General features: G+C 37.3%; 1 protein-coding gene across 3 annotated transcripts in view; it reads left to right on the top strand.

Moving 5' to 3' along the window:
• HMCN1 (hemicentin 1) overlaps positions 1–22,103 on the top strand; it is a 538,929-nt gene that overhangs the window by 492,742 nt on the left and 24,084 nt on the right. For all 3 annotated transcript variants that reach the window (XM_019976773.2, XM_070768574.1, XM_070768575.1), the window contains 9 exons: positions 216–365; positions 659–796; positions 2,113–2,234; positions 2,866–3,103; positions 8,689–8,751; positions 9,765–9,884; positions 10,788–10,922; positions 20,223–20,336; positions 21,036–21,161. In XM_019976773.2, the coding sequence (XP_019832332.2) occupies positions 216–365; positions 659–796; positions 2,113–2,234; positions 2,866–3,103; positions 8,689–8,751; positions 9,765–9,884; positions 10,788–10,922; positions 20,223–20,336; positions 21,036–21,161 (1,206 nt within the window). The remainder of the gene's footprint in view (positions 1–215; positions 366–658; positions 797–2,112; positions 2,235–2,865; positions 3,104–8,688; positions 8,752–9,764; positions 9,885–10,787; positions 10,923–20,222; positions 20,337–21,035; positions 21,162–22,103) is intronic.

Genomic DNA, 22,103 nt, shown 5'->3' on the forward strand with positions numbered 1-22,103 from the left:
GGAAGGATCCTAGATTTATGCAGGATGATGAGTGTTACATGGGAGTAGAATGTTTTGAAAGCTTATTTATTTCACTCTGAAATTCAGATGTCATATGATATTTTAAATGTTTGGGAGAAGATTTGGAGCATCTTTGAATACTGGCTTTCTTTTCTCCGATGTAATGTTGATGAAATTGTTTCCTTTCCAAGAATGTTTTTTTCTTCCCGCAATAGGTGGGCCCCAGCGAGCCAGAGGAAGTGTTATTGGAAGCATTAATGATGTTGAATTTGGAATTGCTTTCCTTAACGCCACGGTCACAGATAGCCCAAACTCTGATACTAGAATAATACATGCCAAAATTACCAATGTACCTCGCAGTCTCGGTAGGTCTCTTTGCTGATAAAAGTTGTCAATAAGCCTCTTTTTAAAAACATACATTATTCTTCTTCATCTATTATTTCCACTTAAAATTTCTAGGGATGCTACTACTAAATGAGCAGTGTAATAGTCCTTAGTTTTATCCCAATGGTAAACTCTTTTTAAAAACTGATATTTTTGGTGTTATTCAAGTATATTTAGAATTCATCCCTTTGAATAACTTGCTGTGAGTAATGGCTCACAACAATGGGCTGTAAATATTTTGCTTTGACATCTTATTTACCCCTTTTTTCTCTAGGTCCAGCAATGAGAAAGATAGTTTCTATTCTAAATCCCATTTATTGGACAACAGCAAAAGAAATAGGAGAAGCAGTCAATGGCTTTACCCTCACCAATGCAGTTTTCAAGAGAGAAACCCAAGTGGAATTTGCAACTGGTTCGTATCAACTGAACTTAATATCCTATTGCTATTTAAAAATATGATCGCTGTAAAAGTTGGAAGTTTAGAAAAATACATTATATGTTCCCACAGAGGATAATTTCAAAGTTTTGTTGCCGTCTTATCATAAATGACATAAAAGCTAGTTTATATTTTCCTATAAACTTTTACTGACATGGCTCTATAAGAGGCCATATGTTTTCAGATACTATAGTGATTTTTATAACCTAAAAGTTTTTTTCCCTTCATCTTTCCTGTATCTGTTCTCTTTAATTCCTTAGAGAGGGTTTTGAAGGCCAAGCAGAGCAGGAAGCTGAGTCATAGCTATTAATTAAAGGTTTTTGTCTTTGAACCAGAGATTCAGTTATGATATCTGATAGGGATTCTTTAATCAAAAAATTGGAAATATAAACAAGCAAATCTAAAGACTTTTCACTTTATCCCTAGCCTTAATGCATATGGATTAGCAATTCATGGTCTTTTCCAAGGGCAGATGACTTTTTAAAGACCTTCATATGAAGTATCTTTGAAGGTGGTCCGCCTTTGCAGCAGTGATCTTTAAGGTAGCGGGGCTGACGAAAACCATAGCTTTAATCAGCCCACAAGACGTGTGGGTCTTTGTATGGCAATCCACTTCCTAAGATGCCCCTTTGCTGTTTCTAAAAGCACCAGAAAGAACAAAGCGCTGGAGCCAGACTTGTGGCTCAGACTCGTGACCAGTCTTCCTGGTCGCGCTGTCTGTCCCCTTCTCACAGGCAATCCGTCCATTTCTGTAGAACTGCCTTGCTATTGCTTGTCAGTTGACAGTGTGGATTCCTTCACCTAATTATAGGTGTAATCAGGTGAAATTTTTGTAAAAAATGTAAAAAAAGGAATTTTAAAATCAATTTAATTAAGTTTAATTTGGGGGCTAAGTGCTATTTTCTCTTATGATTTGTGTTTAATCAAGTTTGAAGTACAATAACATAGCTGAACTGGTATAAAAATAAGTCTGTAATGTGCTTACACAAACCATATTTTATAAACACACACACATATATGCATGTGTGCATGCTCAGTTGTATCCGGCTCTTTGTGACCCCATGGACTGTAGCCCGCCAGGCTCCTCCGTCCATGGAGTTTTCCAGGCAAGAATACTGGAGTGGGTTGTCATTTCCTTCTCCAGGGTATCTTCCTGACCCAGGGATCGAACCTGCACCTCCTGCATTGGCAGGTGGATTTTTTACTACTGGGAAGTGTATCTGTATATATACATACACACACACGTATATGTAATACATCTGCTGTTGAAATGAATAAATTTTAATTCCTAGGAGAAATCTTGCGGATGACTCACGTTGCCCGGGGCTTGGATTCTGATGGTGCTCTGCTGGTAGATATCATCGTGAGTGGCTATGTCCTGCAGCTACAGTCACCTGCCGAAGTCACCGTAAAGGTAAAACGTTAGGGTAACTTGCCTTCACTGTTTATTGGAGAAATGGTAAGAGTCAGAGTCAAAGATCATTAAAGAAGCACAGAAAACTTGTATAGTTTCCCCTTGTTCACTTTGGAGAGTAAATCTCTAAACCACTAAGGGTAGAAATGGCTATGTGGTCTTTGTCTAAAAATTTTTAAGGAGGAGTCTTTATAAGCTTTTAGTAGTTTTATGACGATGCTTATCAGGACTAAGATCAGAGCTATGTTGATTTAAGCCATTTAACTTTCTGTAGACAAAGAGAATAGTAAGTCTTACATAAAAGATTTTATAGACCATCCACAAAAGTATTCCAGAAATTAAAGAATGATAGCAATCGCCTTTTCACATTTTTACTTTACTCTTAACCGACAACTCTGAGTCCCTTATTAAACTCTCATTTATGACACTATTATGAAACTAAGGTCGTTAAAATGGTAGGTAGGTTCAAACTTTAAGTTTGAACACTGCTATACAATTACAATTTTTATTTAGAACTGTATGTTTTTAGACCCTAAGCCATTTTATCTCATTCTACATATCATAGTACCCTCAAAAAGAAAAAAAAAAACAGGAGCCATGCTGATCCTCAAATCCGTATTGTCCTCCTTAGGATTACACCGAGGACTACGTTCAGACAGGCCCTGGGCAGCTGTATGCCTACTCAACCCGGCTGTTCACCATTGACGGCGTCAGCGTGCCTTATACATGGACCCACACCGTCCTCTACGACGAGGCACAGGGAAGAATGCCTTTCTTGGTAGAAACACTTCATGCATCCTCTGTGGAATCTGACTACAACCAGTTAGAAGAGACACTGGGTTTTAAAATCCACGCTTCAATTTCCAAAGGTAATTTGGTTAAGGGAAAGTCCAGCTCTTCATGCTACGTAGTCCTTTCTAAATGGGTAAAAGAATTGCACGGATGCCATTCAAAATAAGGATGTCAAGGTATAGACTGAATGTAACATGTTTTTCATGTGTATTGTCTATGTTTTATAAATAAAGTCCTATGGTAAGTCCAATCCAATTAGCATTCTAGTACATTTGGTTTGCTAATATGCATCTTCATATTTTAATAGCATATTGAAGTTGTTACTGTTCTAGCCTATATACACAGAGCAATTTAAAAAGATATCCTCTGTCAATGATTTTTCTTTGGGTAATAAACTCCATTTGTTCTTGTTTTGGATCTTACAAGATTTTTTTAAATTCCTGAAACAGGATGTAAAGGTGTATCTTAACCTAGTCCAAAAAAAAAAAAAAAAGTTTCTGTATTTTAAAAGAAAAACTGGGGAGTAATCAGCAGAATTCCAGCTGGCATTTATTGTTCTTGGAAATTATAGCTTTTGAACTGCTTCCTCTTGATCTTAGTAGCCCCCCTATGCTGGTGGGTTTTGATGTATCTATATTCTGAGATATCCTTTTTCATTTTTGTTTTATTTAAATATTTATTTTTTATTTTGGAGTATAATTGCTTTACCTTGTTGTGTTGATGTCTGCTGTACAACAGTGTGAATCAGCCTAAGTATACATATGTCCCCTCCCTGTTGAACCTCCCACCCCTCTAGGTTGTCATGGAGCACTGGGCTGAGCTCCCTGTGTTATACGGCAACTTCCCATTAGCTGTCTATTCTACGTATGGTAATGGATATGTTTCAGTGCTACTCTCTCAGTTTGTCCCACCCTCACCTTCCCCCAGCTGCCTCTCTATTCCTGCCCTGCAAATAGGTTCATAAGTACAATTTTTCAGTGGTAAGAGGCACCATGACAATTAGCATTCCATATCCCATGGGGTTTGACGCTTGGAGATGATACTTGCATGAGGTTATGTTATAGACACTAACTGTTTGGATGATTTTAATATTGAACTTTAGGCTCCCATGAGTATATTTAAAATGATTCGGAGTAGTCTGGGGAGTGTGTGTTTTGCTTTGTGCTGGCTTTCCTAAAATAAATCCAAGTAGATTTAGCCAGCATCATTTTGCTTATCATCTTTAGCACATACACTAAAAATGCATTTTCACTGTTTATACCCTTGCTCTCATCAGCCGTGCATGTAACTGTTTTCTTCTTCAGCATCAGAACTGCTTCATCAAATTTGAGGTCATAGTAATTTAAGAATATATTCACATTTTTTGAACTAATCTCAGATTCATGAAGCCTCATAGCCCCACACCTTCTCCACCCACGTCCGTCACCACCACCTTATTTCACTATTGTCATGCATGTTACTTTAACTTGGACACGAGAAAAGAGCCACTGGAACAAAGAGTTATATTTTCTTTTCCCCAGTAATACCTACTTTTCAAATTTAATCTCCACTTCTACTTTTTCCAGTTCTCCATACAATTTTTAAAAAAAAAAATCTTTAGCACAAGATTTTGGTTAAAATGAATTTATATTATCTGGGACTAGAGGAATTAAAATGATTTTTGAAAAGTCATGTACTTTCTACCCAATCGTGTTAAGTCCTCTAAATTTGAAACTGCTTGATGGTCTTTATGGTTTCTGTCTATTGAGGGATTTGAGTCCCACGGTAGAAGGAAACACTGTGAGACATTTAAAACCTCTTACTATTCTTGCATACTATGATTCTGTGAATCACAGCTGATGCCGTTGCCCATTGGTTGTTACTATTCCTGTTTGTTTTAATAATTGTGCACCTGCCGTTTCTTTTTAAATGACCACCAGGGGGCAAGCCTGCATTCTGAGTTGCTTCACCAGCATGTTCTTTCTCTTTGTTGGGTCTAAACTAGAACTATGGTTACAGTGCAGTTAGACTTGTACAGACCTTGATTTCTAGACACAGAGATTTTGGTTTACCTAGTCTAAGGTAGGACCTTGGAGTCTGTATATTTAACACAGCCTCTGAATGATTCTGCTGTATCTAGTCTTTACTATATGATCCAAACCTAGGTTGCCCACATCATAGTGACTGTAAGGAACCTTCATACTGGTTGAAAACACAGATTTCCCAGGCTTCTTCCTTTGCCATTCTGACTGGGGTAGAACCAAGGGATCTATATTTTTAATAACCTCTCCAACAGATTATAGTATCAGTAAAGTTTGGCAGTTATTAGTCTATAAAGATCCTAACTTAATTGTTTGAAGCATATTCTGAGTATACTAATATGACAGTATACTGATAGAAGTGACTGCAAGGAAGAGCATTAAAATCTTGGCAGTAGTTTGTCTCAAGTGAAAGGGCACAGAGAATTTTATACTTATCAATGTTTTTACAATTATATATTACCATAACACACAAACAAACATTTTGTATTACCTTCCTACTATGTCAAAAAAGAAAATCACGATATAATTCAAAGTCAGGTTCTTTAACTACAAGAGAAAGAATAAAAGGAAAATATGTATTTTATGTTCTTTGATATGAAAATCTTTGGACATTATAGATAGAAGTATTTATATGGCTGAACCAATATTTAGAACCCAGAAATGGCAACCCACTCCAGTGTTCTTGCCTGGAGAATCCCAGGACGGGTGAGCCCGGTGGGCTGCCGTCTATGGGGTCGCACAGAGTCGGATGCGACTTAGCAGCAGCATGATGTTTAAAAACGAAAACAAAAAAAAGCAACAGTTATTCTTGGTAACATTCTGACTAAAACAATGTACAATGAACCATCCATTTACATGACAGTTGCATTCCTGGAAAGTTTATTGTATATTTTAATCACACACAAAAATGTTTAATAATTGGAAGATGAGTTCTAGCCATAGATAATTACAAACAGCTTTCTGGATTCCACAAAAATCTTTTGGGGAAAGGGACACATCTTCATCTTGCATCCTTAACCCACGCATTGCAATATTTAAAACCTGCCCTGGGGTCCACCCCACTCACGAAACAGGCTTCATATTAAATCTTGTCATCATCAAGACAACCAAAGTCTCTCCCAGGAAACTTCCCAGATGCTGCCTTATGGAAGCTATCTCCCTGTTTAGAACCAAAAATCTAAAGCTTCTATCAGATAATAACATATTTATGTGACACATTTTTCCACAACTGTGGCCCCAACACAGTGCTGTACATAACATACTGGCTACATTAAGGCATATGTAAATAAGTGAATAAAAATGAAGCATGAATTATAACCACCTGAACTGTATTCCTTTTAAACCTTTATGTTGGGGTGTAGTTGCTTTAGTGTCAGTTTCTGCTGCAGAGTGAAGTGCATCAGCTGTATGTATACAGCTACCCCTCCCACACCTCAGGTCATCACAGAGCTCGGAGCCGAGCTCCCTGCACTATACCATGGGCTCCCCCATCTGTTTTACACGTGGAAGCACACACATGTCAGTGCCAGCTCCCAGTTCATCCCACCTGCCTCTCCCCTTGGCGTACCCACACATCCATTCCCTACATCTGTGCCTCTATTCCTGCCCTGCAAATAGGTTCATCTGTACCATTTTTCTAGATTCCATATACATGCATTAATATCAACATTTTTTTATTTCACTGTGTGTGACAGACATTTCTCTAAAGAAGACATACAGATGACCAAGAGACACATGAAAAGATGGCCAAAATTACTAATTATTAGAGAAATACAGATCAAACCTACAATGAAGTATTACCATATCTCACATAGGTCAGAATTGCCATCATCAGAAAATCTATAAATAAAAAAATGCTGGAAAGGATGTGGAGAATTCTCTTGCACTATTTGTGGGAATGTAGATTGATACAGTCACTATGGAGAACAGTATGAAGGTTCCTTAAAAACTAAAATAGAACTACCATATGACCCAGCATTCCACTACTGAGCATTTGCCCTGAGAAAACCATAATTCAGAAAGACATCTGCACCCAGTAATAATCATAGCACTATTTACAATAGCCAGGACATTGGAAGCAACCTAAATGTCCATTCACAGGTGAATAAAGAAGATGTAGTGCATATACATAATGGAATATTACTCTGCCATAAAAAGAAATGAGATTGGGTCATCTGAATTGTATTCTTGAGTTCAGTGGCTGAAAGTCATACGAACTTGCATCTAAATCCTTGTTCCAGATTATCTTTATAATTTTATTACCTTTGACTTTAGGTTACTTACATGACCTCAGTCTCAAATTCTTCATCTGGAAATTGGTTATGACTGGAGTCGGGGAATTCTGAGATTTAAATATAGCACACGAAGCACACAGCACTGTATGACAGTCAACAATCACTTAGCAAACATTTCTATCCCATCCATTCTGCCCCCATTCCCTTGAAGGTACAGGAAGGCTTGAATACTCTCAGGGTCATTTTTACACTTGGACAGGAAATGGATCATGAACCTCTGCTTTCTCTTCAAGGTTTTAAGCAGTTTGATTGCCTAGAAATAGCAAGTATGGCTTTAGCTTTCTAGTCAAGGAATTGTATTCACTGGAGTAGTATTTCTTCCACCCTCCACAAATATGTATGAGAGTTTTGAACAGTGTCATGGTCTCAGCAGGGCTTAAATAATTTTGCAATCAGAGACTCTCCAAAGTAGAGTGAATATGAAAAATAAATACCCAGACTCACTCTATGAAGAACACCTAAAGCAATAAAAGTAAACCATCTTGTGTATTTGGAATTGAAGGAAAATCTAAGATAATTTCTAAGAGATTGAATATAAACTCAGTGTATTATATGACTGACATAAAATTCCCCTTAAGAGAAATCTATTATGTCAATGATCGTCTTTTAAGGTGTGTGTGTGTGTTTATATTACTTTGGTAACTTGAAAATGAGTTTAAGTTTTTGCCTCTCATTAATGTTTATATTTGGAAAATAACTTACATCAAAATAGAGTTACTTCCTAAGAAAAGAGATTCCCTAAGCTACCTATTCTTGTTTATATGTTTTCTTCTAACACTAATCTGACATCTATTCCATAATGATATGCCTGTTTCTTCTTGCTTTGACTACATGGAAAGAATACTTGGTTACATACAGAGGAACTTTGAACCAGATGCTTCTCTGTGCAAATGGAAATTGACAAAAGGAGAGGTTTTCTTCATTAAAGTTTGTTTTTCACTGGCATAAATTATTTTAAGGGTTTTCAAAATACCATTCCAATTTCTAGAACAGAGAAAGTAAATGGCTGGAAGAATAGGATTTTGCCTGTGGTTATGCCTGGCAGTCACATTGATTTGTATCCTTTTTTGTTATCAAAGAATAATTAATTTTCTTTTGATTCATGTAAACTACTTAGGCAGAAAATCTGCTTCCATTGGCTGCTTGCCAACAATCTCTGTACTATGATTCATTTAGTTCTTGCTTGAGAAACAGGAACATTTTTCCATTCTGCTTGTTTTCACCTATTGCATTTGCTGTGTCATGTGCTCTACTTTGGCACATCTTCCCAGGGAAGATGGTTCTGGAAAGAAATAAGGTGCCAAAGTTCTAACAAGTCAGTTAATATTGCTTTTGTCTCTATGGTAGGAGAACGCAGTAATCAGTGTCCCCCTGGGTTTGCCTTAGACTCGGTTGGACCCTTTTGTGCTGGTAAGTACAACAATAAGTGATGCATTTTTGTTTTTCATAATCTGTTCATGCTATCATTAACGGACAGTTACTGTCATTTTGATCGATATTTATTAATCAATAGTCCTCTAACTGTCTCTTTTTACAGGTGAGGAAATTGAGATGTGAAGAAGTTGAGTGCCTAAGTTCACTCAGCTATCAGATGGCAGAGCTAGATTTGAATTTGAGATAGATGCAAAGCCCATGCTGTTTCAGTTAGTTCCACAATCAAGTGTGCCAGGAATCATGATCAAGTCCAGGGATAGACTGAACACAGGAACCAAACACTGGACTGTGTTTGGCCACCTGATTGCACAAATGTGAAACAGCAGTAATTCAAGTCTAAGTCACCTAACCCTAGAATTGCCCAGCTGTAGCAGAGGGCTGGATTGTGGGTGGAGGACTGATGACTAAACTGCCCTGTGCCATCCATGTGCCAGTGCAGGAGAGTCACAGATAAGTAAACAGCTAAATAAATGGCTAGAGGAGCCCAAACTGGCATACACAGTGCTTTTCTTTTGGCTGGTGTGCAATGAAACATCATACAGTGATAAAAAGGTCGTCTTTAGAAACTGTACTGCCCAGGTTCAAATCCCAGCTCTGCCGATAATGACCTAGGTGACCTTCAGCAATTTAGTTAACCTCTTTGTTCCTCAGTTTTAGCATGCAAATGAGAATAGGAATAAAAATACTTATCTCCTAGAATGTTGAGATGAGTTACCTTAGGTATAATAAAAAGCATTTCCATCACAGTAAATGATCATTATGTCTCAGCTTTCATCATTGTTGTTTTAAAATTAATGCCACCACTGTCAGAGATAATGTGAGGACCCAAAAGTAATTTCATTTTGTGTTTCTATTCTGTGGCATATGGAGCATTTTCTGTTACACTGGATCCATTCATTGGCCTCTACAGGCAACTCTTTCCACCCACTTTAATAGCTCCTTGAAAGTAGGGCTTCTCCATACTAATTGGGTCTTGTTTCTTCTTCCAGATGAAAATGAATGTGCCGCAGGGAATCCCTGCTCTCATTCCTGTCACAATGCCATGGGAACCTATTATTGCTCCTGCCCTAAAGGCCTCACCATAGCTGCCGATGGAAGAACTTGTCAAGGTAGTTACATGGCTAAATCTAATCAACACATTTAAGCAGTGGGCATGGCAATCTCTGACCTAGGGAAAGCATGGAAGACCAAGGCTCTTCTTTACTACTCTTTCTGAGTCTGCCTTCATTAAGTTGAAAAAGTAAGGCAGAGAGAAGACTGCTCACACACTGCCTTCATATGGGGCACTCTGTGGGTAGGGATGCCTCTAATGATTCACTCAATCCCCACAACACAATGATGAGAGGCAGGCAGGCCTATTACCATGTACATTTTACAGGGATAACACCAAGGAAAAATAAGGTTATAAAGAATTTAAGTGAACTGCACAATCCCAGTAGGACTTTAGGAACATTAAAAAAAAAAATCACACATTTCTATCAGATTCTAGGTATGCTTCTAAGTTAGAAATTGTATAGGAGCCTAATTTGTAAATAAAAAATGAAAAGAAGAAAGGATTTCTCCCTCTATGCCCAAGGAGGCCTCCATCTAAATACAAAAGAGAGAGGGAATAAGGACATAAGAGGGCATAGGAATAACTTCTATGGGAATGTCCAGTATGGATTGAGCACTTTGTATACATTATTCCCTTTAAGTTTTAAAGCAGTACTGAGAGACAGATATTATCCTCATTTTACAAATGAGAACTCAGATGTTAGAAAGAAGTACCTTTTTTCAGTCACCTAATTTATAAGTGGTCTGATGGATGGCTTGGTCTTTGAAGATACACACTGTCCTGCTATGAGCTTGTCAGCTCTTTAACCCATCTGAAGGGGCCTACCCACAAATTCAACATTCTTGCTCTTGTGTATTTCAAGTGTCATTCATTGCTTTCCTTATTCTTATTTCACAGCAGGTTCTTAAGTTGGGTTTTTTCCCCACTCTCCTTAGTTAAATGAATCACTTTGTTGCAGATATTGATGAGTGTGCTTTGGGTGGCTACACCTGCCATGCTGGTCAGGACTGTGATAATACCATCGGATCCTATCGCTGTGTAGTCCACTGTGGAACTGGCTTTCGAAGAACCAGTGATGGCCTGAGTTGTCAAGGTACATAAATGGAAGCCCTTGCTTTATCTTCATTATACTAAGAGTTAAAAACCTTGCCTATTGGACCAGTTAGGTTGAACTCCATTTAATAGACTGAGCTTCATAGTAAAATATTTAAATGTAATATTCTATGGCTATTTTAAGTATGTGTAACACAGTGATTTTGAATAAAACTTGCCTATAATACCTGAGAGTGGAGATCATACAGCATGATCTTAATAGAATCTGTTTCATACTTTAGATTCAACACATGTACAAAAAAGCCTTCTTAGAGCTCCCCTCACCTGAGTAAAAGCAGAAACTTCTGAGAAATGACGATGACTATCAATTACCTCTTCAGGGTAGAGTCTAGTCCCAGGAGAGAGACATAGAGTAACCCTACCATAAATCTCTCCTGCAGGGTATTTTAAGATCCTGAAGAAGATGTAAAAATCACTCACCCTTGTACAGACAAACATTATCATACAGTCTCTTCTATCTCATTGTTTTCTAAAGAACCTTCTCTGTTCTTCTCATAGAAGCCAAGTATCCCCTCTTCGTTTCTGCTGTTAAGTCTGGTTTATAAGCCTTTAACTTTCACCATGAAACATGTTACTTTTTTGGTTGGCACCTATGTGCATAGAAATAAACCTTTTCTCTTATTAAAAAAAAAAACCCTCCATTTCATAAGACTACTATTTATTGCACAACTTTTGATATAAAACTTATTTTCTAGAGGAATTTTAGATTCACAGCAAATTTGAGTAGAACAGAAAGAGATTTTCCAAATTCTCTCTGCCCCAACTCCTTCACAGCCTCCCCTACTATCAAATTCCTTCTAGAGTGGTACATTTTTTACCAAGGATAAACCTACATTGACACATCATTACAACCAGAGTCCACTGTTTACATTAGAATTTACTCTTGATGTTCTATATTCCAATCCTCCATTATAGTATCATGCAGGATCGTTTCCCTACCCAAAAAATCTATGCTTCACCTAGTCATCCTTCCCTCCCCCAACCTCTGGGAACACTGATGTTTTTATTGTCTCTCTAGCTTTACCTTTTCCATAATGTCATATAGTTGGAATTATGCAGCATTTAGCCTTTTCAGATTAGCTTCTTTCACTCAGTAATATACACGTACGTTTCCTCCATGTCTTTTCATTGGTTGATAGCGCCTTTCTTTTTAGTGCTGAAAAATAATCCATTGGATGACTACCACAATTTATTTATCCATTCACCTACCAAAGGGCATCTTGGCACTTCCAAGTTTTAGCAATTATGAATAAAGCTGCTGTCAGGAGTTTCCAAAGAAAGACACAGTGGATACAAAGCTAAATTCTTATCAGTAGTAAAAAGAATGAATGAGTTATGGCATATCTATACCATAAACTACTGTGTTGTCATTATAAAGAATGGAATGAAGCTCTGCTGTTTGGCTTAGAGGAATTTCCATGAGACATCCTTTAGTGAGAACACTAAGATGTAGGAAAGCATATGTAACTTGTGTAGAAAAGACTATATGACTGGAAAACAAACAGTAACAAAAGAAAAAGGAAGTGTATTTATATATTTAGGGAAGCTATGGGTGTACATAAAAGAAATATGTTATTACCATTTCCATATTAACTATAGATGTTATTTATATTAGATTGTTAATGTAGGTTGGCTTTGGTGGACAAGAAAGGTAAAAAGGATAAGAGAGGCCAAGCAAAAGAAAAACTGCACGGAGAAAATCTTCTAAAGGTATATGATCACAGAGCGGGGAGCAGACAAAATGGGAGAGCAGAAGGACTTGAACTCACCTCCTCTCGTGAAATCACCAAACTTACAACTAACTGCCGAATGAAAAAGACTGACACCTACCAAAAAAGATATTCTGTACATCCATAGACGAAGAAGAAGCCACAATGAGATGATAGAAGGGGCACATTTGTGATGTAATCAGATTTCATTCCTACCTGGTGGACAACCCACAAAGTGAAAAATATTTATATCACAGAGGTTCTCCCTTGGGGAGTGAGAGTTCTGAGCTCCACATGTCAGGCTCCCTAGCCTGAGTCTGACACTGGATGGAGAAGCCCCCAGAGCATTTGACTTTGAAGGCCAGGAGCTCCACAGGACTGGGAGAAACAGAAATTCCACTCTTGGTGGGCACACACAAGGTTTTACATGCCCTGGAACATAATAACGCAGTGACTACATAAGAGCCTGAGCCATACCTACCTGTGGGTCTCAGAGGGTCTTTTGGAGGGGAGGGGTCAGCTCAGGCCCACTATGTGGGCAAGGACACTAGAGGCAGAGGCTCCAGGGAATATTCATTGGCATGAGCTTGCTCAGAGGTCTCAATAGCAAGACCTGGGCCCACTCAACAGACTGAAGGCTCCTGTGCTTGGACACCTCAGGCCAAACAAACCAACAGGGTGAAAATACGCACAGACTGCCTAAAGCCTGAGCTCACAGCTATGTTTAAACATACCCCTGACATGGCCCTGCCTACCAGAGAGACAAGACCCAGCTGCACCAGTGGGCAGGCACCAATCCCTCCCACTAGGAAGCCTGTACATGCCTCTGGGCCATTATCATGCAGAGGCAGATACCAGAAGCAAGCATAATTACACACCTGCAGCCTGAGAAAAGGAGGCCACAAACACAGAAAGTTAGACAAAATGAGTCAGCAGAGAAGTATGTTCCAATAAAAGGAACAAGATAAAAGCCCAGAAGAACAACGAAGTGAAGTGGAATAAGGCAATCAGACTGAAAAAGAATTCAGATATGACAGTAAAAGTGATCCAAGATCTCAGAAAGACAATGGAGGCACAGACGGAAAAGATACCTGAAATGTGTCACAAAGACCTAGAAAACTAAAAAAAAATACAGAGTTGAGCAATACAATAAGTGAAATGAAAAATACACTAGAAGAGTAAAAAAATACACTTGACAGAATCAATACCGGAATAAATGAGGCAGAAGAGCAAGTTAAGTGAACTGGAAGAGAGATTGGTATTGGTGGAAATCACTGCTACAGAACAGAATAAGGAAAAAAGAATGAAAAGAAATGAGAACAGTTTAAGAGACCTCTCAGACATTAAAGCACCAAGATTCACATTAAAGGGGTCCCAGAAGGAGAAGAGAAAGGTCCTGAGAAAATATTTGAAGAAATACAAAAGCTTCCCTAACATGGGAAAGTAGACATTCAAATCCTAGAAGCACAGAGTCCCATATAGGATAAACCCAAGGAGGAAGACGCCAAGACACATATTTATCAAACTGACAAAAATTAAAGACCAAAGAGAAAATATTAAAAGCAACAAAGGGAAAGCAGCAAGTAACATACAAGGGAATCCCCATATGGTTATCATCTGACTTTTCAGCAGAAACTCTGCAGCTTGAAAGGACTGGCATGATATATTTAAAGTGATGAAAGGGAAAAACCTATAAACAAGAATATTTTACCCAGCAAGGCTCTCATTCAGATTCAACAGAGAAATCAAAGGTTTTATAGACCAGCAAAAGCTAAGAGAATTTAGCACCACCAAACCAGCTTTACAACAAATGCTGAAGAAACTTCTCTAGGTGGAAAAGAAAAGACCACAACTAAAAAAAAAGAAAATTATAAATGGAAAAGTTCATCAGTAAAGTCCAACAAACTGTAAAGATAGAAAATAATTTACAAACAAAAATTGTATCAAACCAGCAATCATGCTGCTGCTGCTGCTAAGTCGCTTCAGTCATGTCCGACTCTATGCGACCCCATAGACAGTAGCCCACCAGGCTCCTCTGTCCCTGGGATTCTCCAGGCAAGTACACTGGAGTGGGTTGTCATTTGCAATCATGAGGAGAGTACAAATGCAGGATATTGGAAATGCATTTGAAATTAAGACGCCAGCAACTTAAAACAATCTTGTATGTTTATAGACTGCTATATAAAAACCTCATGGTATTAATAGCTGCAAACCAAAAATCTATGATAGATATACACACAAAAAAGAAATATCAATCCAAGCACAACACCAAAGATAGTTACAAAATCACAATAGAAGAGAACAAAAGAGGAAGGGACCTACAAAAGCAAGTCCTAAAGAATTAACAAAATGGCAATAAGAACATACATACTAATAAATACTTTCATCTATATTGTCTAAGAGACCCACTTCATATCTAGAGACTATACAGACAAAGTGAGGGAATGGAAATAGGTATTCCATGCAAGTGGAAATTAAAAGAAAGCTGAATAGTGACAGTCATATCAGACAAAATAGACTTTCAAATAAAGACTGTTACAAAAGACAAAGAATACTACATGATCAAGGGATCAATCCAAAAAGAGATAATAGTTGCAAATATACATGTACCCAACGTAGGAGCACCTCAATATATAAGACAAATGCTAACAGACATCAACAGTAACACAAGAATTGTGGGGGACTTTAATGCCCCACTTACCTCAATGAATGGATCAGAGAAAAAAGTCAATAAGGAAATATAGGCCTTAAAGGACACATTAGACATGATGGCCTTAATTCGTATTTACAGAGCATGTCATCCAAAGGTAGCAGAATACACATTCTTCTCAAGTGCACATGGAACATTTTCCATGATTGATCACATACTGAGCCACAAAGAAAACCCTGATATATTAAATTGAAATTTCTTTTGTAACCACACACTATGAAATTAGACATCAACTATTAAAAAAAAAAAAAAAACTGCCCAAAACACAAATACGTGGAGACTAAATGACAAAAAAAAGAAAAAAAAAAAATTGGATCATTGAAGAAATCAAAGAGGAAATCAAAAAAGACTCAGAAAAATGAAAACACAATGATCCAAAAACGTTGGGATGCAGCAAAAGCAGTTTAAGAGAGAAGTTTATAGCAATACAATCTTACCTCAGGAAACAAGAAAAATTTCAAATAAACAACCTACCTTCCCCTAGAGCAACTAGAGAAAGAAGAACAAACAAAACCCAAAGTTAGTAGAAGGGAATAAATCATAAAGATCAGAGCAAAAATAAATGAAATACAGACCAAAACAAAAATAGAAAAGATGAGTTAAACTAAAAGATGGTTCTTTGAAAAAATAAAATTGATAAAGCTTTGGCCAGACTCATCAAAAAAAAGGGAGAGGACTTGAATCAATAAAATTAGAAATAAAAAAGGAGAAATTACAAATGACACCACAGAAATATGGAGGATTGTAAGAGAATACTACAAACAACTATATGCCAATAAAATGGACAACCTAGAAGAAATGAACAAATTCTTAGGAAGGTACAGTCTCCCAAAACTGAATCAGGAATAAATAGAACAGACCATAGCTCAGTTGGTAAAGAATATGCAGGCAATGCAGGAGACTCCATTCAATTCCTGGGTCAGGAAAATCCACTGGAGAAGGGATAGGCTACCCACTCCAGTATTCTTGGGCTTCCCTTGCAGCTCAGCTGGTAAAGAATCTGCCTGCAATGCAGGAGACCTTGGTTCAATTCCTGGTTGGGAAGATCCCTTGGATAAAGGAAAGGCTACCCACTCCAGAATTCTGGCCTGGAGAATTCCATGGACTCTATAGTCCATGGAGTCACAAAGAGTTGGACATGACTGAGTGACTTTCATCAACAGACGAACTATATACCATGATCAAATGGGATTTATCCCAGGGATGCAAGAATTTTTTAATATCTGCAATCAATTAGTGTGATATACCACAGTAACAGACTGAAGAATAAAGCCATATGATCATCTCAATATATGCAGAAAAAGCTTTTGGCAAAAATCAACATCCCTTTATGAAAAAACTCTCCAGAAAGTGGGGATAAAGGGAACTTAACTCAGCATAATAAAAGCCATATGACATACCCACAGCAAACATCATGCTCAATGGAGAAAAGCTGAAAGCTTTTCTTCTAAGATCAGGAACAAGACAAGGATGTCCACTCTCACCACTTTTATTCAATATAATTTTGCAAGCCCTAGTCATGGAAGCCAGAGAAGAAATAAAGAAAAGGAACCCAATTGGAAAAGAACATGTAAAACTGTCACTCTTTGCAGGTTACATTATACTAAACATAGAAAATACTAAAGGTACTACCAGAAAGCTACTAGAGCTCAAAATTTATTGGGGAAATTTTCAGGATATAAAACTAATACCCAGAAGTCTGTTGCATTTCTATATAATAACAGCAAAAGATTAGAAAAAATTACAAGTTACTTAAGAATAAATTAAGGAAAAATACCATTTACCATCACAGCAAAAAGATTAAAATGCCTCAGAATAAACCTACCTAAGGAGGTAAAAGATTTGTATTCTGAAAACTACAAGATGCTGATGAAAGAAATCAAAGATGATTCAAGTAAATGGAAAGATATACCATGTTCCTGGATTGAAAAAGTCAACATTGTCAAAATGACTATACTACCTAATGCAATCTACAGATTCAATGCAGTCACTATCAAAATACCAGTGACATTTTTCACTGAACTAGAACAAAGATTTTTAAATTTGTATGGAAACATAAAAGACCCGAAATAGCCAAAGCAATTCTAAGGAAAATGGAGCTGGTAGAATCAGGCTCCCTAACTTCAGATTATACTACAAAACTACAGTAATCAAAACAGTATGGTACTGCCATAAAAACAGAAATACAGATCAACAGAACAAGACTGAAAGCCCAGAAATAAACCCCACACACCTACAGCCAATTAATTTATAATAAAGGAGTCTACAATATATAATAGAGAAAAGACAGTCTCTTCAATTGGTTCTGGAAAAACTGGACAGCTGCACATAAAAGAATAAAGTTAGAACATTCTCTAACACCAAATACAAAGATAAACTCAATAGATTACAGGCTAAATGTGAGACTGGACACTATAAAACTTAGAGGAAAATGTAAGCAGAATACTCTTTGACATAAATCACAGCAATATATTTTTGGATCCACCTCCTAGAGTAATTAAAATAAAAACAAACAAATGGGACCTAATTAAAGTTGAAAGTTTTTGCACAGCAAAGGAACCATAAACAAAGCAAAAAGATAACCCACAGAATGGGAGAAAATATTTTCAAATGATGCAACTGACAAGGGATTGATATGCAAACTGCTCATGTAGCTCAATATGAAAAAGCAAACAACCCAGTCAAAAAATGAGCAGAAGATCTAAATAGACATTTCTTCAGAGACATACAGATGGCGAAAAAAGCACATGAAAAGATGCTCAACATCACTATTAGAGATATGCAAATCAAAACTACAATGAGGTATCCCCTCATACCAGTCAGGATGGCCACCATTAAAAAGCCTACAAATAATAAATGCTGGAGAGGGTACAGAGAAAAGGGAATACTCCAACTGTTAGTAGGAATATAAATTGGTACAGCCACTATGGAGAACAGTATGGAGGTTCCCTAAAACAACTAAAAACTGAACTAACATATGATCCACCAATTCCACTCCTGGGCATATATCTGGAGAAAATAATAATTTGAAAAAACACATGGACCCCAGTGTTCACTGCAGCATTATTTACAGTAGCTAAGACATGGCAGCAACCTAAATGTCCATCTATACATGAATGGATAAAGATGTGGTACATATATATGATGGAATATTACACACTCATAAAAAGAATGAAATAATGTCATTTGCAGCAACATAGATTATCATACAAAGTAAATGAACTAGAGAAAGACAAATATTATTTGATATCACTTATACATTTGATCTAAAAAGATGATACAAGTGAGCTCATTTATAAAGCAACCAGACCCACAGACACAGAAAACAAATTTATAGTTACCAAAGGGAGATAAATGAGGAATTTGGGATAAAGATAAACACAGTAATATATAGGCTTCCCACGTGGTAAAGAGTCCTCCTGCCAATGCAGGAGACATAAGAGATGCAGGGTTGATCCCTGGGTCAGGAAGATCCCCTGGAGTAGGAAATGACAATCCTTTACAGTATTCATGCCTGGACAATACTAGGGACAGAGGAGCCTGGCACGCTAAGGTCCATAGGGTCACAAAGAGTTGGACACAACTGAAGTGACTTAGCACACATACACATATATAATAAAGATAATCAACAAAGACCTACTGTATAATACAGGAAGCACTACTCAATATTCTGTAATAAGCTATATGGGAAAATAATGGATATATGTATATATGTAACTGAACCACTTTACTATACACCTGAAACTAACCAACACTGTAAATCAACTATAGCCCAATACAAGATAAAAATATAACTTAAAAAGATGTTAACACATTTGTGCATTTATATGACATGTACAGATTTTGAAAGATTAAATTAGAAGATTTGAAATAGAAAATAAGAACAAAATAAGACACTGGAAATCTCAAATTTAGGAATGTAAGATGAGAACATGAAGACCCTAAAATACGTTTTGTTCTTCTAAGGGTTTGGAATAAGACAGTAGAGAAGTGGCAGGAGCTTGAGGTGAGTATAGATCTGAGAGAGGGACTCTGCTGAGAAAGGAAAGATTTGATTATGGCTACAGGGTTATAGGAAAGACGGCAGTAAGGATGAAGAGCTTTAAGAACATATGAGAGGAGGAAATGCTTGGTGGACCGCACTTCTTATCTTAGTGAGGAAGGAGAAGACAGACCACAGAGATCAAAAGCTCAAGTAGAGGAACTTTTCTTAAATCGAAATAGTCGTCTCCCTTTTTCTGGGAACAGAAGGAATGAAAAAAGAGAAGGAACAAAATACAAATACATACATGTCAGTTGGGGGAATTCACACCTGCACTTTTTTTCCATTACACTGTGACCCAGATGATGTTCACAAAGATTAACTTGGCAATGACTACAGATGAGGATAAAAGCTAAAGTTGCTGCAGTCATCTGAGCACAAGGTGATAAAGACCTGCATCAGGCTGATAACAGCAAAAATCCGGAAGAAAGTTCAAATTTCAAAAGATGTTGCAGAAGACCCTAACTTTATTATTAGTTATTTTCAGTACTTCATTCTGTCAGCTATGTTCCAGGGCTGAAAGTTCCTAAAAACAGGAGTGGGAGCCATATAGTAAGCAAAACTACAGAAGTATCGCGTCAACATAGCTCTGAAGCAATAGCAAATGTCAATCTTGGGATAGTGTTGAAGAGAGAAACCCTCACTAGCAGTTAATTCTATCAATTATCTAGCAGATCCCTTGAGAACAGTTAGATTGGATTCTTTTTAGGGAAGATCTTAAACATAATATTGATCAAAGATCACTAAAATATTAAACATTTCGGATAAACTAACCTGTTTTCTAACAGCATGTAATGAAAGTTCTGTTTTATTTAACAGATATTAATGAATGTCAAGAATCCAGCCCCTGTCACCACCGCTGTTTCAATGCCATAGGAAGTTTTCACTGTGGATGTGAACCTGGGTATCAGCTCAAAGGCAGAAAATGTGTGGGTAAGGCAAGGGCTATGAATTCAAAGCATTGACACCTTTGTAATGTCTTAATGCTGTCTGATCTAATCTATGGGTTGTGTCTGATATAGGGCACCATTTATGTGATCTATGCAAAAACAAAAGGAAACAAATGTACAAGTTTCACTTTCCAATTTTAAAACCATTTTTAACATGTTCTCTATTATATTACCATTTTTTCACAAAACCATGATATATGTGTGTATATAGTTATATATGGGCTTCCCTGGTGGCTCAGACAATAAAGAATCTGCCTGCAATGTAGGAAACCCAGGTTCGATCCCTAGGTCTGGAAGATCTCTTGGAGAAGGGAATAGCTACCCACTCCAGTATTCTGCCTGGAGAATTCCATGGACAGAGAAGCCTGGTGGGCTATAGTTCACGAGGTCACGAAGAGCTGGACACAACTCAGCAATTAAATATACATATAATTTTTATTTTTCTAGGAGGGGGAAATGTTTTGGCATGGCTTCCATCTATGTGATGTAATATTTTTTATTTTTATCATTATGTTCTAAAATAAAGTGTGTTACATACCTTGATGGATTTAAACACTTCAACCTTATACCATGATTATATAATCATCTATATTATTTATCCTTAAAATCCAAAGGCATATTTTTATGAAAAAGTGGAAGAAATCACTTTCTCAATCTGCATTATCTTTGTTCTTTTATCGAGATATAAATGAGTGTAGACAGAATGTATGCAGACCAGATCAGCATTGCAAGAACACTCGTGGTGGCTATAAATGCATTGATCTCTGTCCAAACGGAATGACCAAGGCAGAAAATGGAACCTGCATTGGTGAGTGTCTGGCTATTTCAGTGACTGAGATCCATTTACTGTCAACAAGCCAAGTAAGGCATCCTTGTTTAAAACTCATGATTAGAATAAATTTCATCCAACAAAGAAATATCTTTTTCTATAGGTTTTTTACTACCAACTTCTTGTATGGTTAAGCTCTGAAGTCCCAGCATCATAACTATACCAGGAAATGAAAGCTCAACCAAGAAACTTAGACCATTTTGAGCTCCCATGAATTACACAATTGATTTATATAGTTTAATATCCACATACAGTAATATTATCTCACATAATTTCTAATATGAAATTTAGCATATATTTAAGAATTTCATTGGAGGGGTTAAGAAAAACTTATGTTTGTAGAAACTTATTGAAAGTTCAAAATATAATTATAACTATTCATTAAGTGTTAAATCAATAACCAGACAGTGAAGTAAATTATATTTCTCCCTAAGTTTGTTCTTTGTGTGCCTATTCTGTGCTAGTCTGCCATAGTTGACAGAACTGTGAGCTTCACGATTTACAGAACTGAAGCAGATAGCATTCCTGTTCTCATGTACTTAAAATCGCCTGGGATATATCAGCCAACTCCACTTGCCTCACCAAAAGGAAAAAAAAAACAGTAATACAAGATGAAATGCCATAAAAAGTACAAGTAGGACTTCCCTGATGGTCTAGTGGATAAGAATCCATATTCCAAAGCAAGAGACCCAGGTTCAATCCCTGGTCCAGGAAGCTTCCACATGCCTCGGGGCAGCTAAGTCCATGTACCACAACTACTGAGCCCTCGCGCTGCAGGTACTGAAGCTGATGCGCCCTAAAGCCTGTGCTCCGCAATGAAAGAAGCCATTGCAGTGAGAGCCCGCACACCAGAACCAGAGCAGCTTCCACTTCCTGCCATTGCAATGAGAGCCCGCACACCAGAACCAGAGCAGCTTCCGC

Source organism: Bos indicus, chromosome 16 (genome assembly GCF_029378745.1).
Source record: "Bos indicus isolate NIAB-ARS_2022 breed Sahiwal x Tharparkar chromosome 16, NIAB-ARS_B.indTharparkar_mat_pri_1.0, whole genome shotgun sequence".
Taxonomy (NCBI): domain Eukaryota; kingdom Metazoa; phylum Chordata; class Mammalia; order Artiodactyla; family Bovidae; genus Bos; species Bos indicus.